This window comes from Lycorma delicatula, chromosome 2, assembly GCF_047948215.1.
Source record: "Lycorma delicatula isolate Av1 chromosome 2, ASM4794821v1, whole genome shotgun sequence".
NCBI classification, from domain to species: domain Eukaryota; kingdom Metazoa; phylum Arthropoda; class Insecta; order Hemiptera; family Fulgoridae; genus Lycorma; species Lycorma delicatula.
This window is the reverse complement of record NC_134456.1, coordinates 137,008,505-137,027,787: the sequence shown is the minus strand read 5'-3', so window position 1 is coordinate 137,027,787 and position 19,283 is coordinate 137,008,505. Positions and strand designations below refer to the sequence as shown.

The window sequence follows — 19,283 nt, the reverse complement described above, 5'->3', positions numbered from 1 at the left end:
CCGTTCTTTCATTAATCAAACAATTTATAACATCTTAAGGTTTATTCTTCCTTAACATACTATCATGAAAATCAGAACAAATTGATTCTACTCCGGTGTATTTACTATAAGTAATCATTTGATATAGTTTTGTAATCTCTTTGGTTAACCTGTCAGTGTTAGTATCATACGGTAAGCGAGGTTTCGTGCTATATTTTTGAGCGTATTTTTAGTTTTTTGTACGAATAGGTTATGTGAATCAAGTATATTTCTTTTTAAGTTTTGTGTGATACATATTTTAAAAACTGGAATTCGTTTTAAAATGTTAAGGACAGTGCAGATATGTGCACGAAGTATTCCAAAATATAAATTTTTGTCGAGGAATCCTCATGTACGTAAGTATTTAACCAAGGCGTTCGAATGCGAAGAGATGTGGAATAAGCGTCTTGAATCGCCTCTTATTAAGAAAATAAAGCCATCCGATATTTTCTACGAAATCGAAAACCAGTTTCTTCATTTCGGAAAGGCTAACGGATTAGATATTGATTTATTTGTTAACTCTATCGTCGATAATTCTCACATAGAGGAAGTAGAAGATGTAATTCATAAACTGAGGTTAAGTCCTGAAGCTATGAATCTGTTGCCATCTACGCAACATGCATTTATCCGAATTATGTTAAGTTTTGGAAACGTTGATGAATTGTTAAGAGTATTAGATGATAGACTAAATTACGGGATATTTATGGATGACTACTGTTGTATATTACTTTTGAACAAGTTTTTAAAGGAAGAAAATTTTAAAAACGCTGCTAAAGTTGCTGCTATTCAAATGGTACAAGAAGATTTTTCACATCCATTAGTTAAATATATGTCATTATTTGCTTGTCATAAGTATATTTTAAATCCAGCCCCTTGGATATCAGAACAAACAGAACCTGAAGAAAAAGATGAAGATGACGAAGAAGAAATTAAGTTACGTGTACGTTACATTAGAAATCCGTACTTTGATGATCATTTTGATTTAAGAGATCCTAATCATCTTGTTGGTAAAACTCTATGGATGATAGGAAATGAAACGCCTGATGTTTTAGGACGATCATATACACTTTTAGGGTACGTTCTCCATGATAAATGGGATAAACTAGAAAAGTATATTAACAGTTTGTTAGATTCTAAAGATACGCCAACCATATATAAAGACTGCATTTCTTTAATTTCAAAATTTGTTGAAGAAAATAAAGGAAGTGAACAAAGTGAAGTGATAAAAAATGAAGAACAACTTAATGTTCTTTTATCAAAATTAAAAGCTTCTAATTCTCTTTCCTCAGAAGATTTCTTGAAAGCAACAGAAAATAAAATGAAAGAAGTTGTAAAAGAACTTGAAACAAAAAGTACGGAAGATCAAAATAAGGTAAATCATTTTTTTTATTAGTCATAATTTAGAACTCATTATATATAGACCCAAATAGTAATAAGCATATTTGACTAGTCAAATAATAGGCAATTTTTTCAAAACACAAAAATGGGCTATCAAGTTATTGTTTGGCGTCCAAAAAGGTTGATTGATTGATTAGAATATTAAAATGTTAACTTTTTCTTAAAGAAGAAAATCCACCTTTACCTAATTGGGCAACAGAACTGTTTTCATATAAGCTCTGTACAAATACTTTGGCTAAAAGGAATTCATCATATATCAGTTGACATTTTTATTAAATTACTGAGCCATTTAAATTGCACCAATTTATTTAAAATACAATTGAAGGATTTTCTTTCACAAAAATAAAATTATTCTGTTTATGAAGATTTAAATAATACTAATTTTTAAAAAACCTACAGCATTTTCTAACCTCCGGGACCACCATTAGGTGTTTGTTCAGAGGATGAGATGAATGATAAGTAGCATGTAAAAATTGCCATGCCTAACCGGGATTTGAACCCAGGACCTCGAAAGCTGCCACGAAGACCGAAAATTTAAAAAAAGCTGAATTTTTACTTCATTGTACAAAGTAAAGCAAGTATTGTGATTGTGAAAAATCTCTGTTTTCAGATTTCAACAGAAATATTCATTTTGACCATGCCATAATCCATTTTGACTAGTTTATGCATGATATCTGTATGTATGTATGTATCTCGTGTAACTCAAAAACAATTAGCCACAGGATGTTGAAATTTTGGATTTAGGGCTGTTGTAACATCTAGTTGTGCACCTCCCCCTTTTGATTCCAATCGACTGAACCAAAAGTGTCCAAAAAAGCTAGCCAAATAAAATTTTAATTATGAAATATTTAGATCTTAGGGGAAGGCACATCGGTTCGAATTGGACTTCATCTCCTTTTTTTTTAATTTAAATATATTGATTTATTAATAATTTATTAACCTCAACGTAAAAAAAGTTTTACAATGAATAAAATAATTCAGTAACAAAAACAAAATATATGAAAAAAATATCAGAAGTTAATAATGAAATAAAATTTTATGTACTTTTCATTTAAAAAAAATGTGTATATCTAATTTAATAGGCGTACAAGGAAGTCATTGGTATCCAGATAAAGTTTTTTGTATTTCATTCCGTTGTGTATATAAATATGCACTCGAATTAATTTTGGTTAGATCGTTTTGGATTGGGAATTATTTTATTGTTATTTTTTTATATTTGTATGTCCATATATTAACAATTATATTTAATTTTAAAATAGATTGTCTACATTTTGTGATGATGCCCTGATCAAAATTTACCATGGTTTATCTTGATCAATTCAGGAAAATTCTGGGGCAGTTTCTTTTTATCTATGGAATAGCATTGTCTACCCATTCCTGATATGATCTGCATAATGTATTATTATGTACCCATTAAAATAAAAGATTAAGATTTATTTCTTTGACTGCCTAATTCAGTTTTGGTGGTCCACATTCTCAAGTCTGTTACTACATGTGCTATGGTACCAACCTTGAGTTTTCATTAAACTGATAGATTTTCATTATGTGTAGATCTTTTTGTTTATTTTTGTTTTGCCCTTGTAAACAGGTAATTGATTTAATTGTGAGGCAATTTTGTGTTCAGTCACTAAAACAACTATCCATATACAGTTTTTCAAATTTATTTTTTTTTTTAATTTAGTCTGTAAGCATTTAATTTTATAGAATTCTAAAACAGATATATACATAAATATTGTGTAGACTAAATTAAATATTAGATACAAAAATATAATATTAATCAAATGTCTCTTGCAGTAATTCATTGTAATTTAATGTAATTGTATCAGTGTTTTTTTTAAATTCCTTTATACCTGTTCAAGATGAAATCAATTACAGTTTTTATTGTTTTAATATTATTTTTAGTTATAATTTTATAAAACAATTTTTTTTTTTTTTTTACAAACAATTTTCCACTAGTGTCATAATGTTTTCAATTGCCCTTACTACATCTTTTTATTGATAACAGATTTTTATTGATAAATAAGCAAATAAAGCTGTTATTCTCATTAGTGCATAATAATGTATTGTATAGATCATTTTCAAGAACGAGTAGATATGCTACTGCATGGATAAAAGAATTTGCTTGATCGCAGTCAGAAATTTGCCTGAATGGATTAAGGTAAAAGCAATGGTAAATTCTTGATCATGTGACCTAAAAAATAAATGTTGCTAAAGTCCATATTAATTATCTAAAATAGTCATATGCAATAATCCTAAGGTAAATACATGAAGATATTAATTATAAAAAATAATTACAAAGTAATTCACAATTCAGAAGGTTTTAATCAAAAATATTTGAGCATGTACATGTTTAAACAGAATACAGAATTGAGTTTTTTTTTAATTTAGACTTTTTGATTAGTATTTGTTGTGATACAATCAAAATGTTTGTTAGTAACTATGGTATGATTCATATCTAATGTGATATTTTTATATTTGTAAGGTTATCAGCTGTATTGTATGTATTATTTTTGTTGTAAACATTTCAATTGAGGGATTGTGTTCAGTCAAAATGTTGGTTGCTAAACTTATATCGTTTTGATTTATATTGGGGAATAGTATAAGTATCAATAGTGAACGAACATTGATAAGAAGCATAATGTAGAAAAGACAATGAAGAGAGAGAGTGCATGCTGTACATGAGAGTTCTTACTTGATATATTAAATTGTATTTTAAGTAAACTGCGGGTTGTAATTCTGTATTTATTTTAAGCAGTCTGCAGCAGGTTATGGGCCCAGGCATATAACTGTGAACAGAGGTTGTGAAAATTTTGTTGGATCATTGTCTTAGACGTGACTGTGTGGATAACCTCAGTATGGAATCACAGTAGTTTATGAAGTTAAACAAAATAACAAACACTTGGAAGTTCCAGGTGAAAGTAGTATTGATAGCTAAATATCTCTTCGACATTACCAACACAATTTGTGTTATAACTGTAAGTTGTTCTCCATTGGTAGTATGGTTTTGATTACAAAAACCAGATGCTTCAAAAACTGCCGAATTGAAATTAATTATGCACGCGCACAGGGAGTGTTAGTAATACTTGCATGGAATCCAAGCCTATGTCGAAAGTTTGAATGTACAAAACTGCAAATGAAATTTGAAATAAACTGAAAAAGATCTATGAGCGTCAATCAAGTGTGAGTATTCATATATTACAGCAGTAATTTTTTAATTTGAAGTTTGAAAATGGTTATGGACTTTCTATTAAAAATTTAAAATTTTACTGCTGCTATTAAGCAGCAGAAAGAAGAAATACCTAAAAAAATGGGTATTACAAAAATAATTATGTCTGCTGGATCAGTGAAAGCATTTTGTCTGGAAATCTGTGGCTGAAAATCAACAAACTCCAAGCTGTTTAACAATTAGATTGTTGATTGAAGAAAAGCATTTAAAATCTATTGAATATATTGTGGAATTAACTGTTAATGTAAATAAGTGTAGTCTCAAATGTTTTTTTTGTGGAAAGGTTGGAAATAATCAGCGTATGATTTATTCAAGTTCTATGAAAAATAAAAGATATTGTGTGTCATTTGTGTCATAAGAAGAGCCTATATATTAAAAGATTGTTGGTTTCTTCAAAAACAATTGCTAGAGGCAAATAAACAAAATGTAAATGATTCAAATGAAAGAATTCCCTTAAATGGAGTAAGGTTAAATTCACCATGAGATGAATTTGTACACAGAATTGTATCTTGATAGTGGAGCATCTGAGCATATGTGTCATAATCTAAAGATGTATGGAAAGTATTTACAGCTTAATGAACCAAAACAAGTAAGAATAGGTGATTGTTCAGTAATGACTGCAATTAGTATTGCTACTATTTTTATTAAATCATATGTTGGACAAAGGTTCTTAATTATGAAGACCTGATTTCAATCTAATTTTACATACCTGATTTAAAGATGAATCTTTTCTAACAGGGCAAGACTCTGGATAATGCCTTTTATTTGAAGATGGCTAAGAAGCACAATTAATTTACAAGGAAACAAATCAAGTTTGTGCAGTGGCTTGACGGTCAAATAAATTTTTTCGTATGACCTGTTGCTTGGATAGATAACCAGAATTTTGTAGACCAAGATGTATGGTTAATGATGCTATATGAACTCAAATGAAAAATCTTTGATCTGGTGGCGTGAAAGTTGCACATAAAAATTGTAATCATGTGAAAAGTTTTTTTTAATCAAAATGGTATGTGTGAAGATAAAAATGAAACCTTGTTGTGCAAAGCCTGTGTGCAGGGAAAACAACATCGTGACTCATTCGTGTCTGGTCTATGTCGATGTGGTCCTATGGAAGTTGACTCAATAGGTGGCTCTTGTTATATGTTTTTATCGAAAGATGACTATTCATATTATAGATAGGTGTATTTTTTAAAACATAAGCATGAAGTTTATGATAAGCTTGAACTTTTTGTGAAACTGTGTGAAAATCAAATGGGTCAGAAAATTAAAATCTTGAAAACAGATAATGGAAATAAATTAGTTAATGGAAATGTGCGAAAACTTTTGACTCAGCAAACTACTGTTTCTTATAATCCTGAACAGAATGGTCATGCTGAATGAGAAATGTGTATGATCATTGAGGTAGCTAGAACAATGATGGCAACAAAACACATAAGTTGTTTTGGGCTGGAGCTGCAATACAGCTGTGTATCTAATTAATAGAACTGGGACAGGTACAGTGAAAGTTAAAATACCAATTGAATTATGGAATAATAAGTAAAATTTTGTTTTAAAAAAAATTAAACCACAGTTTGGTACAGAAGTGTGGGTGCTTATATATAAATACAAAAGAAAGAACCTTGATCTTAAAAGTAGAAGAGGAATCTTTGTAGGTTATGGTAAAAGTACAAAAGGACTGAGAGTTTATTTTCCAGATATGAATGCAGTAGCGTTAGAAATAAATTTTATTTTTGTTCCATCTAAACTGAATAATTTCTTCTTTTTTTTTTTATTGTAATGTCAACATGAAAAGGAAAGAATAACCTACATCTGAAGTTGAACATGTTAAAAACATAATTAAGGAAGTGACTATTAGAAAGAAGTTTCCTGAACGTCCTACTGATAGCAGACAGCTTTGTTCTAGGGATCAGCTACAGCCTGCAGTTAAATATAATGACTATGCTGTCTTTGTTAGTGTAACTGACCTTAAAGAACCAAGATCATATGAAGAAGCTAAGTTATTGCTAAACAGTGGCAGGATGTTATGGAGGTTGAGTTGAAATCAACAAGGTAAAAACAAGAAAAAGTAATTCAATTTAAATCTAGGTTAATCGCCAGGTTAGTTCGTGCAAAAAGGACCAATATATGATCGTTTATTCTCCTGTAGCCAAATTAAATACATTTAGATTTTGGTATAAATTTTGACTGGCCTGTATGCAAATGGTTGTCTGTAGCCCCTTTTTGCTTGACGAACTGAAAGAAAATATATTTATGTGTTTACCTGAAAACTGAAATTTACCAAATGATAAAGTGTGCAAACCTAAGAAAACAATTTATGATAAAAAATTCTCCCAAATGCTGGTATGATAAATTTCATGAATTCATATCTCAGAATTTAAGGTCAAATAATGATATTACTGTTTGTGTTTCAGATGATCTAATGTTTTAAAAATGTATGTTGATGACTTCATTATCATGGGCTCACATAAGCAAGAAATTAATGTTTTTAATTTTGAAATGAAAGATTTGGTTCAAATTCAATTTTATTTAGATATTACTGTAGAACAGAGTTTAAAAGACATGATAACGTTGAATCAAATTAATCATCTAAGAAATTTACTAAAATGTTTCAGTATGTTTAATTGTAAAACTGTCTCTACACCAGTGGATAATAATTTTGATCATAATTGTTAGCCAAGAGAAAAACCAGTAAATACTGAGATAGAAAATTAGTTAAAAAAATTAATAGGTTTTAATATGTATGCAATGTCACACAGCAGACTAGATTTGTGTGCAAATATTAGTATTCCAAGCAGATACCAAAGTTGTGCTAGTAATGATTTAATATGTCTAAAAAGAGTGTTATAGTAAAAATGTTTCTACTGATATTATCAAAGGTTTTGTATATGTTGACTAAGATGGTGCACCACCCCAGTGGTGGACAGAAAGTCCACTGGTGGACATTGTTTTAAAATTTTTAATTTTACTAGGTCTTCAAAGAAATAGTCTTGTGTTGAATACTGAGGCAGAATATGTAACCTTCAGTTATTGTATCAGTGAGGCTAGTTGGTTTCAAAATATTTTTATTTATTTTGATGTAATGGAAAATTCAAGTAATTTTGATGTACTTTTATTTGAGGACAGTTTGTTTATTATATGAATGAGTAAAACTTGCGAGCAGTGTAAATGGTTAAAGCACATTGAAATTAAGTATTATTTTATTCTAGAGAAAATTAAACAAGTTATAAAATTACATTTTGTATGATTGGATGTTCAAGTGGTTGACATACTCACGAAGCCATTTGTTAAAGTTTCATTTGAAAAATTAAAAAAGTTAATGTTAAATGAAAAGTAAGAAATGATATTTCTTTTTATTTTTGTTGATATTTTTAAGTTCATTGTGTTTTTTGTTGGCATTACTAAATTTTTGGTGTTATGTTGTAATATATATCTAATGTGATGTTATATTTGTAAGGTTGTCAAATGTATTGTATATATTATTTTTGTTGTAAACATTTCAATTGAGGGAGGGTTTTGTGATGCAGTCGAATTGTTGGTTACTGAACTTATATTGTTTTGGTCTATCAATCTATAGTATAAGTAGGAAGCAGAGTGTAGAAAAGACAACGAAGAGAGTGAGTACATGCTGAATGCAAGAGTTCTTAATTGATTAATTAAATTATGTTTAAACTGCTGATCATAAAGCATGCATTTATTTAAAGCAGTCTCCAACAGTGTTATTTAAAAATTCATCGACAGTAACATTGTTTATGTAAAAGATTTTAAATGAACTAGTGAGAAAACTTTTTTAATGGTTAAGTAATTAAAATTGGTAATGGAAGCAAAATAAAATCCATAATAAACTTTTATATATATATATATATATTTACACACACACACACACACACACTGAGATGAAATGAGAATATGGAAAAATAGTTCTTCAGCCTAAAATTTTGTATTCGTCTTTGTTCATGATTTTTAGATTTGTTTCCAAGAAAATCTTGAACATCTATGAACAGTTTCCATGCTGCTAGTTCCTTAGGATTAATTTGCTAGCGAATATATATGGTCATGTATAATTTTTTTGGATTTCAGCCCTTTATAAATATTTCCTCTTTCAATTTACCATCACTTAATTGTGAAAAACCCCACTGGTTTGGGTGATTCTTGGAGAATTTTACAAACTTTCTGGACAAGAAGGGTTAAATTTTGTGGTTTTATTTGAAATTTTACCTTAAAAATGAAAAAAGATAGGTCCCAGAACTGTTTTTTAGTCGTTTTTGAGAAATCTTGTGGTAGAAAACAAAAAATTGGGATCAAAAAAACACAATTAATATGTTTGATATATAATAATTTTGTTAAATGGGTAATAAACACATAAAAGTTTTTAACAAAGCTTGTTGTTTGTCTTTTACCACTGATTTATTGAAAATTACTAAAAATACAGTTCTGGGACCTATTTTTCCTGGTCAGATTTATCATATAAAACTAAATTTACTATTTAATTTGGCTCCCAATAATTACAGTCTGGCTTAATTTTATATAAGGTACAGAAATCAAGCAAAATCTTTCACCAGCTAATACTTGCTGATGAAGCGTTTCCAAATCTTTGTTTATTATGACCTTTTCTTCTTTATTTTCATACAACATGCCTTGAAAGTTTTTACATTCTTTGTGTATAACTATATGTACAATGTTCATAATGTATTAAATTTTCAACCATTAAATTTAGAAAAATTAAATTATGATTTATTTATATGTATTTTTACATCCCCAAACCCATGAGAACAACTCAAAAATTTTAAATGGAACAGGTAGAGTTGTGGCACATTATTTTAAAGAGATTGAAAGATATTGACATTAAAACTTTAGCCAGTGACACCTTTACCAAAATGACGATCATTTAATGTTTTTCACAACCAATTTCAAAAGCACTCTATAGTACACTCCAAGTAACGGTCACATGCCAAAAAATTTAAGGTAGGAGCATTTGCTAAGTTTCATTTTTGTGTTTTATTGTTGAAAAGTTATTTATGGATTGCCATACTTTATTAATAAAATATGTTTATATGCTAATAATATTCTTTCTTTTAATATTTACCTATTGATAATAATTATTTTATTTTTATGTTGCACTGTGTAAAATGATTACTCCATTTGAATAATGGAATATTCTCTTGTGTAAATCCGTATACAGTATAATTTATTTGATGGATGTTTTTTGTTACTTATTTTAAATTGTAATTATTTTTATACTTAGGTGTATGAAGATTGGGAAAAATTTCGTGAGAGATTAGTTAATGAGCATATAGAAAATATGAAACGTGAAAAGACTTTACAAGAAATTGAAGCTTCTAAACAAAAGATCAAGGAAAAGGAAGAAGAATTATTTTTCTTTGATAATGAAAGTAAATTAGATTTAATGATCGAAAAGAAGACAATTACACCTAGTATAAAATGGCGTGGTAAAATAAAGAAAAAGAGAGCAGTTGATGCTGAGTATGTACCACCAGAAATTGAAAAAAGACGTGAAAACTAGGTTTGATGTCATTTTTATTAGTGTTAACTCATTTTGTATTTATTATTCCTTGTCATTAAATTATTTTTTGTAATGATGTACATGTTATCATAAAAAAACCGAATTACACTTTTAGAATTTACCTATTTTGCATTAAATAAATTGCATGTATAAATTATTTATGTATTCATTTAATATTGACAATTATTATATCTTGCTGTTAAAAGCCTTGAAAACCTTTTATTCTTAGTTCCTTTTCCATTAATTAATTTTTTTGTTTTATAGAACTTGTAAAATTATTTTTAATTGTAACATTAGTTTACAAATTAAAATTTTGGAACTGAAACACAAATAAGTGAACTGAATCTACTTTTTATACTGAACCTTAAAATCAGATCAGCTTTTCTCTATCATCCTTACAAGGGTAGGATAGTAAAAGGTGGGGGTCACCAAAGTCCAAAACGGCAACTACCAAATTGACTCTATTTTGGAGTAAACTCCATATAAAGATTTTTAAGTGGTTCAGGGAGCTTATTTGTAATTACAGCAGCAGCAAATTGGTCCAAGCTCACAATTGAGAGGTCTTGGGTTCAAGTCTACATTGTAAACTTGACTGCCTGATCTTGTTAGAGTTTTATATACTTCCGAAATTACAGGCATATTATAACTGTATGATCTAAATGTTTTATAATTTGTGAGATTACAATTTTTGTAATCGCTTCATTTTATTTCTAATAACTATCATTTCAAAAGCGTCAGAAATAAATGAAATATAAATTTTTACCTATATTTTGTAAAAACTGAGGTCTTTTTAATGAGAAATATTTTTGTCTTTTATGTACAAAGTTAAAAATCAGTAGTCACTCACCACAGATTCATCTCATTTACCACAATAATGCAGCTTCTGTTCTTAATGGAACCTGTCTCTTTGTTCATTCATATATAGCCCAAATTTACAGAGAAAAGATGAGAATATAAAAAAAAATGGTTGTAAATAACATTCTATAAATTTTTGTGGTTAACTAAGTTTCTCCATTAGCAGATAGTTTTCAGCTTTTTTTCTGAGAAATCCTTGAACATCTTACATTGATGTCCATGCTGCTAGTTCCTTAGGATTCAATAGATGTAGAATATATCTGCATAGTAATTTTCTGATTTCAAGCACAATGATTACATATCTTTCAATTTACCATTACTTAGTTATGGAAAAATTTAGTTAAATATTTACAACTTCCTATTTTCACAAAATTCATTAGTTCTAGTTTTATAAGCAAAGGTTGTAAAATAACTATTTATGACAACAAATAGAGTAAGGATTTTTAAACACACTGTGTCCTAGAGTGAAATTTATCTCTTTTGGCCGGTCTTTTAATTAAGTAATGTTGATCGATAACTATAAAACTGTTTTATTAACTCAAAAAACAACATATTTTGTAAAGCCACCTTGCAGATCGAGAAATAGTCCATTAACTGCAGATTTGCTATAAATGTTCAATATACTTAATATGTTAAGTTAACATAATTTTATAAGTTTCCTTCATTTTGATAACTTGAGCAATCTGTATAAAGTATAGCAACAATTCACTGCCTTCTTTCTTTTTTTCAATGAGTTTATAATCAAACATTGGTTATCGGCAGTGTATGTATTATCCAAATAAAACATTAAGACAATTAATATTGCAGCAGGAACAAATTAAGTCATCCTTACTACGTACAGTGGCATGTAGGTAGGGCCTGTGATATTAATTCTATAGTAAATTAGTCAAAAATAAACATGTTTCCAATAAGTTGTCAAAAAACTCATTTTTCTGAAAGTGTATTCTTTGACTTCCATCAAAAAATGCACTTTTTTACATTTGACTTGCAGTGCAGTGGAAACCCTGAATTGCCTGTTCATAAGAAATTCAAAACACAACCATCAACTGGTAAGGTGTTAACCATCTTTTGGAGTGTCCATGGTCCAATTTTCTGTGATTATCTGGAGGAGCAATGCACTTTGAGGTCTGTAAATAAAGTAATGAGACTGATTCAGAAAAACTTTTTATTTACAATCTAATTATACATGGACCCTATCACCTTCAAAATAGTTCCCTTGGGAATCCAAGCAATACTTCAAACGGTTTTCCCACTTTTCTAGCAGTGTTAGAACTCAGAATTCGGAATATCCTTCAGATAGTCGATTAAATTTTTTTTTCTACTGTTCCAAAATGTGTCCTTTGAGGTGTTTTTTTAAAGTCAGGAACAGGAAAAAGTCGCAGGGACTCAAGTAAGGTGAATAAGGTGGTTGAGGAACTACAGGAATGTTTTTCTTTATCAAAAACTCATTAATTAAGAGTGCAGAGTGACAGGGTGCATTGTCATGATGAAGCGTCCAGTTGTCTTTGATGGTTGGTCTCATGTGCCCTACTCTTTTCTGTATTTCAAGAATTTCTCGGTAAACATATTAATTTACAGTCTGTCCTGTAGGCAAAAACTGCTTATGGACAATGCCATTACTATAGAAGAAACAAATTAGCATGGTCTTGATTTTCTCAGCTTTTTTGGAATGTAGTGAGTTTGAAGTGTGCCACTTGCTCTGGCATTTTGTTTCTGGGTCGTACTCAAATATCAAAGATTCATCACCAATAATAAATTTTTTTAGAAAATCAGGATCAGTTTCAATTCGCCCTAGAAGATCGCAGCAGCACACTTCCACCCTGTTGTTCTTCTATTTAACAGTGAGTTTTTTTAGGACCAATTTTGCATAAACTTTTTTCATGTCCATTCATTTGTCAAAATCTGATGGACTGTGGTATGATTCAAATTCAATTGTTCTACGATCATTATGACAGTTAATCGCCGGTCGTACCGTATCAAATATCTGATTCGCTCAACATTGTCGTCACTTTTTGACATTAACAGTCTTCCAGAGTGTGGATTGTCTGCAACTGATTCCCGGCCATCTGAAAATGCTTTGAAAACGTTTCAGTAGCATTCTCATTGAGTTTAACATAAAACTTTATTGCACAATGTTATTCATAATTAGTATCACTCATTTTTATAACTCGCAACAAAAATTCGTTTCAAGGGAAAATTTGTTTACATCTCACATGGCAACAATAGACAAAAAATATTAATACCTAATATAAATCAACTGTAAATATAACCATATGTTTACTAGTAACTTTAGTATTGCCACTTAGGCTGCCAAAAAAAAAATAGTTTCATTACTTTATTTACAGACCTTGTATGAATAGCCTGTACTACTCGGCCATGACAAAACAAAGTCAACACCGCGTTCAAGAGGAAACACGTGCTTCTTCAAGACACTGCTCGATGACCTCATACGACACAACTGAAGCTGGAAACTACTGGCAAAATGGGTTGGGAGCTCCTACCTCATCCTCCTTACAGCCCTGATCTTGCCTCTGGATTTTTGTCTGTTTGGTCCAATGAAAGAAGCTTTGCATCAAGTTCAACGACAACAAAGAGGTAAAGAGAAAAGTACAAAACTGGCATCAAGATCAAGGTAAAGAATTCTTTGCTGAGGGGATAAGAATTTTTAAAAACATAGGACAAGAGCAGAGAAGTTTCTGGGGATTATGCGGAAAAGTAAGCAAAGAAATTGTATTTATTTAATAAACCATTTTTGTTGTACAGCTATTTGTCTGTTAATTATTGAATGATCCTCATATAAGTACTTTGTTCTTTATTTTTAAATGAAGAATGAGCTGCCAAAGCATCTGCATAATGCAGTAAATCACCACCTGTATATGTAAGTACATCGATTTATATTTACACAGGTATCTTGAAAATAACATTTTTTCAGTTGGGATTATACTCATTTGCACAATTAACTGTTGCCAAATTAGGTAACCAGTTCTGGATATGCCATATCACAACTGAAAGTTATTAAAACTTATTAACATTTTCAAACAACTATAAACTAATTACACAATTACAGCTGTTAATAAAAAATAAATTTGTTTTCCTTGTGAAAAATTCCAAGCTTGACTGGGATTTGAACCCACATCTTACCAGATGAAAGGCAGAAGCTGCCACTCCATTGTGGGGGTTGACATTAGTAATAAAATTATAAGTTTTAAAAACATTTACATATCATGTAAATGGTGTTTTAAAGTACAGTACACAAAAACTAGTGACTAGCTACCATAGGCTTTGCCGTCAACTTAGAGGGGAAATTATTAATAAGTTTTTTACAGATACTAATCTTTATAACTAAACAAAATTTAAAATGTGTATGTCAAATTATTGAAGTACACAATTAGTCCTGTATATAAATTACTCCATCCCTTGTTTGTTTGACTCAAAAATTATACAATCAGTATTTCTGACATCCAGTATGTCATGCCACATTTCAATATTACATGCTAAACCGTTATCAAGGTATTTAATTAATCCCAATTATAGGCTACCCCACCCTTGACAGATTGACTACAAAACAAAATCTTATAGATTTTTTTAAATGTTATCTAATTTAACTAATAAATAAGGAAATTGTATGATATATGAAAAAGTGAAAAAATGCACCTTGTCCCTACCTTTTAAGTAAATATATTGGCATTCTACAAGATATTTATGGAAAAAGGTTATTTTACTCTGCGTAAAATTTTGAAATACGGGATCCATAATAACTGTACTTCCCACCCACCACCCATTGAACATTCTTAACCAAAATTAAATGGAATCAATGACCGGTATTTAGAACTCATTGTATAATATTCAGTTAATCCAGTTTGAAGATGTTAAGCAAAATTATAACCATCAACAAAAAATTAAGCTTATTATGTTTGTTTCAATTCTGAATAAAATCAATCAAATATATAATAAAATTCACATACCAATGTAATGGAATCATCTGGTTACTATAGTATGTGAACTGGAATTTATTCAAAAACTTTTTTTGAGTCCAGAAACTACTAAAAAAAAATGGTTTTTGCCCCCACCCCTTTACAGGGATTTGTGTAAGACCAAAAGCTATCGGAAAGTATTTTAGCTACCTAAGGTGTATTAAATTATTTTAAAAACCGTGCTATTTGAGCTGCAAGACCTATAAGATTTGTATCTACTTGCCCCGTTGACCAATAATGATCAAAATTAAGTGGTAAGTGCCTCATATTACTATGTCAAATTTCATCCTAATTAGTCAATTCAGTTTAGAGATACCAAGTAAAAAACATTCTTACATACATACATCCTTCAGAAATTTTTCAATGTTACAATTGTGTTTTTTCATTAGAGGTGGTCATGAAACATAGATTTCAAATAACCCAATACAGAATCTAAGGTAATTAGCATACATTCCCTTATATAATCGATGGATGAAGTCTTTACTTGATAAAATCCATCATAACAAAAAAAGAAACTGAAAACAAAATATGATTTTCTATTTTCACAGTATTTAAAAATGAACTGTTTCAATACATAGTACTTTCCTCAGATGTTACATAGAGAATATCACATATTTTGTTTTAATTTTCTTTTGGTTTCCCTTTTTAGTATAGTGTATACAGTAACTATATAGCGAGGAAAGTAACAGATAAGTTTGGTTAATTATCATATGCAATCATTTTTTGTGAGAGTAAAATATAACTAAATAAACAGATTTTATAAAATTGTATTTTTATTTGAATATAATATTTACTATTATAATTATATATAAAGAAATGAAAAATAGGTAATATAATAGTTGTTTATTTTATAGTAAACTAGTAATAATAATCAAAAATCAAGTATAAATAAAAATACTTATTACAGTAAGTACACTTAGTATACAAAAAATTTTATGATTGCAAAAGTAATTTTTTATCTAACAAAATATTTTTGCGGTAATAAAATTTTGTTATCAAAGTTTTCATAAGCATACCATTAAAGAGATTATAATTAAAGAAATTATGTATATTTGCAGTCACTATTTTGCAAATACATCAGTAGTCATGTATATCATTTTGATATACATCAGTTATACCGTACTGATTGCATATTCATTTATCACAGAGGCGCATGCTCGCATATTTTTCACAATGATATTATCTTATTGTTTATAGTAAGCACATATAATTAACAAAAAACTTACTTTTTTTTATAAGTGATAAATTATGAAACTTAGCAGATTTCATTCTTTGAAATTGAATTTAATATGTATTTTGGACATGCCAAATATTTTATGTTCATATCTTTGAAAACTTCTCAATATTTGATTAAAAATTAATTATATTTAATATGATCAGCAAAATACAATTGATTTTAGTATGAAGTAGTTTTCTTTTAATGATCATAGGTTCCCAAGTAAGCTCCACAGTTTGGACAGTAATGATTTGTAGCCTGACAAGAGTCCATACAGTATGGAAGACAAACGCATGGAAAAAATCTGGAACAATCAAATGTTTGATTAGATTAACAATTGTGTATACATACATACAAAATCAGACAATAAGCTTATAATTTTTGTAATAAATATGTAGAAAACGCTCATACTTTTGCATAAAGTGGTTCTGTATAAATTGTGCAATGTAGTGGGGCTTATAATATTACCAAAATTTGTCTCTGTACCATTTCCTTATACACAAATAAACACAAAAATCTGCTAATGAGATTTATTAAAAAAATATGACAAAAAGTAAACATTCTTTGACAGTCCTTTCAGTAATAAATATTAAGAACATTTACATTGTCATTAATAGATGCTCGGGTAGACACATGAAGTAGTATCATAAAAAAGGTTGGAGCAGATTTTGATAAACTGTAAAATGATTTTTAGTAAATCGTTAAACTTATCATTATTAAATATTTATTTTGAAAGCTTAAGGTCTTCAGGTTCTATGTTGCCATTTTAATAAATTATCAAATCATTTGAAAAATGTTCCCGTGTATTTATTTAAAATACAATTATAAGATTTTCTTTTATGGTAACAATATTACTGTCGATGAATTTTTAAATAATATTTATTAAAACACCAGAATTTTCTTCATTCTGCTTAATGTGTACATAAATGAACTGAAATAATTTTCATTCATTCCTTCTGAATTGCAAATTATTTTGTCACTTTTACTTCCTTGTATGAAATAAAGGAAGTATTGTGATCGCGAAACATTTTGGATTTCAAATTTCAATGAAAATATCCATTTTGACTAGTTTCCACATGACTGTCTGTATGAACATTTGTACATATCTTGCCTAACTCAGAAACGATTAGCCATAGGATGCTGAAATTTTTTATTTAGAACTGCTGTAACATCTAGTTGTGCCCTCCCCTTTCGATTGCAATCGACTGACCAACAGTGTCCAAAAAAATTTGGATTTTGGACATTTTATTAACTGCAGTAATAAGCCCTCATCGACAGCTTTTCAACAATATATCATAAGTGGTACTTATTTTCACCGGTTCCAGAGTTACAGCAAAATAAAACTTTAATTAATAAAATATTTAGATCTTACAAGGGAAGGCACATCAGACTTCATCTCCTTTCTTTTTTTTAATTTAAATATATTGATTTAATAATAATTATTAAACCCATGATTGTAAAAAAAAAGTTTTACAATAAATAATTTATTCAGTAATAAATATGAAAAAATCAGAAGTTATTGGTGAAATAAAATTTTATGTACTTTGAAAAATGTGTATATGTATTTTAAATAGGCATTATTACATATCTGTATATGTAATAGATTTGATGAAACATCTGATTATTTAATATTAATTGAAAATTATAATTTAGAATCCTATTATTTTTGGATTTTCTAGTTTAATTTCGTTCAGTTTTATTTAATTATTCTAGAATTTCTGTTTAATTTTATATAAGGTTAAATAAAGACTCGCTGAAAAATAGACAACAATATTCACCAAGGCATACATTCCAGATCTTAATAAATTGCAAAAAATTCTTCTTTTTTTCATTACTCCTCTGTATTGTCGGACAATAATAGTAGAATATACTATTGTATATTCAGGTTGTGTAAGTCAGAGTTGATCATCATTTCATTTGTTTTTTGTTCATTTAATCCCTCTCTGGTTTGATATAATTCTTCTGATCTTAATTTGTATACACGTTCTCTAGTTTTAAAATTTTTTTGTACTTTATATTTATCTTCTCCTCTTAATTGTTCTTAACATTTTCTTTCACTTCATATACATCTTGTTTTTTTGAGATATATACCTTCATGTTATTTTTCTTTTTCCTGTACGATTGTTTTTTTCATTTTTGATTTTTCACCAAATAATCCAATAATAAAAACTGAATATTTTACACTGCAAGGCTGAGATTAACATTTGTAAGCGGTATACAGCAGTTCACTAAACAGAATTGTTTAATCATTATAACTTTTATTTATATGACACAGCAAAAATCTGAAACTTGTTAATCAGCAACTCACAAAGATATGAATACTGATCTAGTAATATGAGTAATAAAGGGACTTTTACTCTATCCTTATGTCATGTAAGATTGTTGAATTAATAATTGTATAAATATTTGATGTTAATAAAAACTAATATTTCAGCAATTGTGTAACTGTCCACTTTAATAAGAATTGGAGGATTGTATCTCACTTTCAAATGAAATAAGTTTAAATATAGTGCAGCAAAAACTGTGTATATGTAATTTAATAGGCATACAAGGAATTCATGTGGTATCCACATCAGATTTTTTTTAGATTCTTTTATATATATTAATTTTTTAAACATGTTATCCTGTGTGTTGAACTATAATTAATATTTGTAAACCACCAGATACACACATATAAAGCAAGAATGATCTTACCTTCAATCTACTAAGGCCTTTTCAAAAACTTTATATTCATCATCGGTTATTAAAAATACTATAACATTAGCATTGAGGTACTTCATCAACCATGTCATAATTGATTAAAATTATTAGTCAGATGTTAAAATTCTATTATACAGGCCTACCAATTTAAACAGATCATTCTGCTCAAAATTTACCCAGTATTTATTAAATTAAAATTTTTATATTTATAAAATATTTCTCCAAATGCTTGTTAGTTTTCAGAATTACAAACTTTTAATACTTTAAGATTATTTACTAAATCTGTAATTTTATGTCCATATGAAATCAAGTGATTGCCATATTTGAAAAATGTTTCTTTTTATTTTTAAATGCTCTTAGATGTTCCAAGAATCT

The 19,283-nt window shown here is 28.7% G+C and overlaps 2 protein-coding genes across 5 annotated transcripts in view; one reads left to right on the top strand and one right to left on the bottom strand.

Annotated features, from left to right (window-relative positions):
* Nucleotides 1–148: 148 nt before the first annotated feature.
* Nucleotides 149–10,368, top strand: LOC142319243 (uncharacterized). The gene is made up of 2 exons (XM_075356288.1): nt 149–1,390; nt 9,885–10,368. Exons 1-2 carry the CDS (start codon nt 302–304, stop codon nt 10,161–10,163), a joined length of 1,368 nt encoding a protein of 455 aa, XP_075212403.1. The 5' UTR covers nt 149–301; the 3' UTR covers nt 10,164–10,368.
* A 5,438-nt stretch (nt 10,369–15,806) lies between these two features.
* Nucleotides 15,807–19,283, bottom strand: part of LOC142319241 (lipopolysaccharide-induced tumor necrosis factor-alpha factor homolog) — a 99,462-nt gene continuing 95,985 nt past the window's right edge. For all 4 annotated transcript variants that reach the window (XM_075356284.1, XM_075356286.1, XM_075356287.1 and 1 more), the window contains exon 4: nt 15,807–16,512. In XM_075356284.1, coding sequence (XP_075212399.1) covers nt 16,410–16,512 — 103 coding nt within the window. In that variant the 3' untranslated portion in view covers nt 15,807–16,409. The remainder of the gene's footprint in view (nt 16,513–19,283) is intronic.

Coding starts and splice junctions, on each gene's coding strand:
- LOC142319243 (XM_075356288.1), top strand. CDS start 302: ATGTTAAGGACAGTGCAGATATGTGCACGAAGTATTCCAAAATATAAA. Junction 1,391..9,884: donor GTACGGAAGATCAAAATAAG/GTAAATCATTTT, acceptor TTTTATACTTAG/GTGTATGAAGATTGGGAAAA.